Here is a 5,926-nt window from a genome sequence, read left to right on the forward strand (position 1 = left end):
TATAGGAAAAAGATTAGATTAAAGTGTAGATTCAAGTCTGTTCAAATCATGACCCCCGGGGGTAGGATGGGGCAAAAATGGCCGATCAAAGTTTTACATAGTAATATGTACGAAAAATCTTTAAAAATCTTCTTCTCAAGAACAATTGAGACAAGAAAGATGAAACTCATGTGGAATCATCCTCAGGTAGTGTAGATTCAAGTTTGTTCAAATCATGACCCCCGGGAGTAGGGTGGGGTCAAAATGGCCGATCAAAGTTTAACATAGGAATACTGAGTATATAGGAAAAATCTTTAAAAATCTTCTTCTCTAGAACTATTGAGAGAGGAAAGATGAAACTCATGTGAAATTATCCTCAGGTAGTGTAGATTCAAATTTGTTCAAATCATGACCCTCGGGGCTAGGGTGGGGCCAAAATGGCCAACCAAAGTTTTACATTGGAATATATAGGGAAACCTTTTAAAATCTTCTTTTCAAGTACTTCAAAGCCATGATTAGTGGTATTTATATGGAATCATCCTCGGGTAGTGTAGTTTCTAGTTTATTCAAATCATGACACCCCCGGTGGGGGGAAGGGGTAAAATTCAAGCCCCCCCCCCCAACCTCAGTAAACTTTTAGTTCTGATCTGATATGTGCTTTTCCCTCGCCGATGTGCTCAGGTGAGCGCTCTGGCCCCCTGGCTTCTTATTAAAAAGTCTATTTCCACTCACATCTTACATCAATCGAATTTTTTGATAATTTGAGATAGAGATAACAATGGAAAAGGGAATGGAGGATTAAACTTTTTCTGATAATTAAGATTTTTTTTAATTACACTAACATGGAAGTATTTGACAAAAGCATAAATTAAATGTGGGGCAAACGGCCTTTCAACATCCACTTGACCAGTGTAAACTCCCATGGCTTCAGCATAATGGAGACTTGGATTGTCGGTAAATGGTATAAGAGTGTCCTGACGAGTCTGAAAGTACCCTCCTAATGTTCTATCTTTTGGAGGGTGCAAAGATAAACTGACAGTGGTCTTCTACATTTGTGCATCTTCTATGAAGAAGTTGTGCGGGGGGGGGGGGGGGGGGGGGATGGGAATAACATTTTATATAGCTGCGGAACTGTAGCGTTATGGTTTTATATATTAGACTATTAGTCTTTCACATAACGCTACAGATCATTTTATGCAAAAAATGTGCAATTTACGGCGTAAGATTTTTTGCGCATTGTTGTGGAGAATTTCATCACTTTCCAGCATTGGTCAAACAACTATCTTTCACTCCCTATTTCTAGATACATTATTTAACCAATCTGTATCTTTTATCTGCCTCCCAACCCTTTATAGTTCTCTCTACAGCCGATAAACTCGCTTGGTTTGTATTTTCTGCAACCTAACAGAAAATTCTAATCAAGCTAGTTTATTCCGATGTAGAGTCGATTAAAATATACAGATTGGTTAAAGAATATGTCCTGAATTAGGGAGTGAAGAGTAGTTGATTGACCTATGCTGGTCAGTAGAGAAATTCTCCCCAACAGTGCGCAAAAATTCTTGCACCGTAAATTGCACATTTTTTTGCAATTACGGGATCTGTAGCGTTATGGCCAATAACTAATATATAAAACCACAACGCTACAGTTCTGCAGCTAGCTTAAAGATATTTGATCCTCAGGTAGTAAGAATAACTCTTAAAATTATTGTTTAATTTGAAAAGTCTGAACATGAACCTTGAAATTGAAAAAAAAATAAGCATGCACTAATTTTCATTTTATGCTTCTTAACACGACTCGACGTTTTCTGAAGTTTTCGAAAAGGTCTTGTAAAAAAGTTGACATTTGTACCGTTAAAAATAAACACAGTTTTAGAGAAATAAGATTTTTCTTGAGTCTAGCCTTGGATACCAATTCTTAATACATTGATATGAATAGTAAGAAGTTAACGATACGTCGAAATTTGTCATGCTTTTGTAGCTTTCCTGCGTCCTGTTGGCTCAGCGAATGAGTTTCTCTAAGTCTTCTTTGCTGTAGATGATGTCCAGTGCGGATATGCCGCAACACTGACTCTCATGGCATCCTAAATAAAGCTGGCAACAGATCGTAATAGAACTGCCCCTTCTTTTATTCTGTTCCATTGCCATGCATCAAATTCTTATAACAATATATTTTGACCACAAAATGACTAAATTTTGACTGTATTCAATTTGGTGAAATGCATGAAATCTGCAGAGCATCTATGAAATGCGTGTAGACTGCACTGACACTTTTTGAAAATATTATTTCATTTTTCAAACTTAAGGACATGTTGCCATGATAACCATAACCTATATAGTAGGTTATAAGTTTTTTGCCTGATTTCAGTTTAGGCCATCGAAGTTTGGAGAAATTATGAGACTATACGTGCCACAGCTCCTATAAAAAATCAAGAAATTGCCGAGAATATTTCTTTAAAGCGTGTCCAAAATAGAGTAATTTTTAAATCAAGAATATGCAAGACCGATGTTCCTGGATGAGGATCTACACATAATTCTCGTTTGGTCTGCCTAAAAAACTGTTAAAACCTGTAAAGGAAGCAACACTTGGTGTATTTGATATGGATATAGAACGACAGACCGCATTTGTCGAGATGTTCAATGAAAAGTAGTCTTCTAACAGATACGTTAATTGACTTCATTCGGTTTTTGTTTCACGTCCCATCGAGAAAGTTTCATCCATATTGAGGTGCCACCACTTTACAGGCGGAGGGCTGGACATGTAGACCTGTACTCGGCACTGACAGCCTTTGAGTACTAGTATAATGATTTATGAAGGATCTTTTTTATTCCCCCGCTCCAAATGAGTTGGGGTATACTTGTGTGTCTGTCTGTCCGTAACAAATATATGGTCACAGTTTTCTCAGCAACTACTCATCACAGATGCTTGAAATTTTAGCGCATTCTTTACTAAGGCGTGCCATATGGTGGGTTTCATTTTTTTTTAAATTCAGTGTCAACTTCCTGTCCATCCGTGCGTCTGTCCGTTTCATACATGTATAACAAATTTCGCCGAAGTTTTTTCAGCAACTACTCATCGCAGATCCGTGAAATTTTAATACACTCTTTGTAAAGGCATGCCATATGATGGGATTCATTTTTGTTTACTTCTGATGTCAACTTCCTGTTTATCTATGCGTCTGTCCGTACCATACATAACAATAATTATTGCACAGTTTTCTCAGCAACTTCCTATTTATCTGAGCATCTGCCCGTAACTGAACTTGTGTATATTAACATGATGTAAGGTATATGTTCACATCAGAGCGGGGGGTACTACTAGTGAGCACTGGCTCACAGACTTCTTGTTTTTCAATAAATTAGTCAAGAAAATATTTATTTTTGGAGGAGTGAAACGAGTGAGAAAATAATAATAGAGACTTCCTACATAGATTTTGAGTTGTTTACATACTTAAATAAGAAATAACAAAAATAGTAGAAATAATTTATCTTGCTTAAACATAAAACACGAAGATAAAACTAACAGGAAAAAAAATAAAATTTACATCATCTGTAGATAAAAAGAAATGAAGATACTAAGAATGCCATTTTGCTACAGTATACTTGTATATATATGTACATGTATAAAACAAACTAAAAATCATGTTAATATGATTTTAAATCAAAATTTCCCAGCACTATAAAATCACAATTCACTTTAAAATCAGAATTTGTTGAGACTATAATGCAGCTAAAACCACAATAAATATTCAGATGTCTTTCAAAAGCCATCCCAAATAAAATCACTTTTACATGTACATGCCAAAAAGAGTCATTTGCTATGATCTTTCCAATTCTAGCTGAAATATATCAGCCCAAGAGTCGACATCCATGTTGCTGAAAATCCCTTGAGGCAGATCATCATAGGATGCGGGGTTACTGAAGAATCCCAGCTGCCACATCCTCTTCACTCCATTCCTCCCATAGTTCATCTTAAAGGTCTCCTGTAACGGAATACATGTTTATGGTAAATCAAGAAATTGAATTTCAGTAACTGTATACTTAAAACTGTATTTTAAATACATCCTACGGCATTCTTAGAAATCTGCATAACTCTTTCAAGTTTACAGCCAGGTATAAGATAGCTATTGTGATTCTGCATATTTATAACCCTCTAGGGAAAAGGTAAGCCCGCAGTATTTGAAGAAAAATATTTGTGTGCAACATATTCATTACTCTAAAACATCATTGTCCAATTAGAAAGAATGTTCATTAAGGCATAAGTAAACATTTGATCACAATACATGGTCATACCTTCCAACTATGGCCCTTTGCTTTGTCATCTCTAACTCTTGGCTGTAACTCTTGAAGTGTATTGCACCTGACCTTCCACAAGAATTCTGTATCCATAATTACAGAATTCCACTGCTTGCAGACTAGACATGCAGAAAAAATATCCTTATTCGGCAGATATGAGAAAATCAGAGCCTGTAATTCATGCGGAAGATCAAGAAAATTTGCAGTTTTTTTCTCTGTCGTCATTGCGACGTCCACAGTACTGTTCTCTATAGTTCAGCTGTTACTGAAACAAATCCAAACTTTATATAGACCACATTCACTTATTGAAGTCTTCTTTTCATGTCATTATGTACGTAAATGGCATAATGTCCGTCATTAAACTGCTAATTACACGGCCAGTGTCTGAAGGCGCCCACCTGTCAAACCAACGTGGCCACTTGTCAAAAGGGGGCGTGTCCCAAAAAGACAACGTTATTCACACTGTAACCACAAAAATCATGTATTCGAAATCGTGAATATATTCGCTCTCCACCTGAATATCACAAAGTAGTCTATTAATTCAAAGAGAGCAGATGCTGACTTTCTCATGTCATAACTTGAAGCAGTACAGAGGAAATGACGTAACGCTATGTTTATAAACATATAAGCTCTTCTATTGTGGAGGTAAAAAATGCATAAAACATGTCTGCGCCCATGAACACACGTCTCCCGTCCAAAGACGTTTATTATTTTACAATACGATCAAATGTATATCAAGTCGTATTGCTTTCATTGCTTATTTTTCTTCCATGGGATACAAAGACTGTCTTAGATATCGTATCATATACTTTGCTCTCATCTGAAATTCTGATTTGTGCCATTTTGATTTCAAACTTTTTGATAGGATTGTATGTTTCACAAAAAAGTAACCTTGTCAAAAAGTCAGTGTCATACAGAGTAAGTATCTTTAATATTTAAGTACTAATATATTTATTTATGTAAAATGCAACATTCATTCTTCTTTGCTATAATTGCAGGAGTGTAACTGTCTTGTTGATAAAATTCGGAAAGACAAATCACAGCTACATTGTACACACACAGGCATTGAAAAAATTCCTCGATTTATAGTGTCGCTTTTTGTTGTACACTAAAGAGCATATTTCTTGTATTGTGTGTGTTCCCACACCAATATTATAATATCTGTTTAGTAACATCTTCTGCCATCCAACAAAAATATACAGGTTTACTGGTTAAAGTATGTGTCTAGAATTAGGCCATTATTAGGGTAAGAGATGGTTGATTGACCTATGCTCGAAAGAAAATTCTCCCCAACAGTGCTAAAAAAAATTGTGGGATCTGTTGCTACAGTTCTAAGGCTAGGTTATGAGGATAAACTAGCAATTTCAAAGAAATGTAGTACCCCGCTTTCAGAGTCTTAATGGTTTATGTAATGAACTATGGAATATTGTAATTGTCCTGCTAAAATAGTTGAATATATCTTTGGATTTAATATTGATGTGCAAAAGTGGGTTATGGGTTAACTAAAAACTATCAAAGTTCTGGGAATACAAAGGTAGGTATCTTTGAGCACAAGAACCATACTGTACATTTTGAAAAGTCTATAACAGGTAATGCACTTTTGAAAAAAAATTAATATATGAAAGCTTTGTCTCTTCTGATGCAAACCAGCTAA

The 5,926-nt window shown here is 35.7% G+C and overlaps 1 protein-coding gene across 1 annotated transcript; it reads right to left on the minus strand.

Annotated features, from left to right (window-relative positions):
• Positions 1-3,539: 3,539 nt before the first annotated feature.
• Positions 3,540-4,901, minus strand: LOC134265440 (F-box only protein 48-like). Its single transcript, XM_062747647.1, has 2 exons — positions 4,270-4,901; positions 3,540-3,959 (listed from the first exon to the last, which is right to left on the minus strand). The coding sequence occupies exons 1-2, from the start codon at positions 4,495-4,497 to the stop codon at positions 3,795-3,797; spliced, it is 393 nt and encodes a 130-aa protein (XP_062603631.1). The 5' UTR covers positions 4,498-4,901; the 3' UTR covers positions 3,540-3,794.
• Between the last annotated feature and the right edge of the window lie 1,025 nt (positions 4,902-5,926).

Source organism: Saccostrea cucullata, unplaced genomic scaffold, assembly GCF_032062105.1.
Source record: "Saccostrea cucullata isolate Sc308-1 unplaced genomic scaffold, CSIRO_AGI_Scuc_v1 ctg10984, whole genome shotgun sequence".
Classification (NCBI taxonomy): Eukaryota; Metazoa; Mollusca; class Bivalvia; order Ostreida; family Ostreidae; genus Saccostrea; species Saccostrea cuccullata.

Coding starts and splice junctions, on each gene's coding strand:
- LOC134265440 (XM_062747647.1), bottom strand. CDS start 4,497: ATGACGACAGAGAAAAAAACTGCAAATTTTCTTGATCTTCCGCATGAA. Junction 3,960..4,269: donor CAAAGGGCCATAGTTGGAAG/GTATGACCATGT, acceptor ATTCCGTTACAG/GAGACCTTTAAGATGAACTA.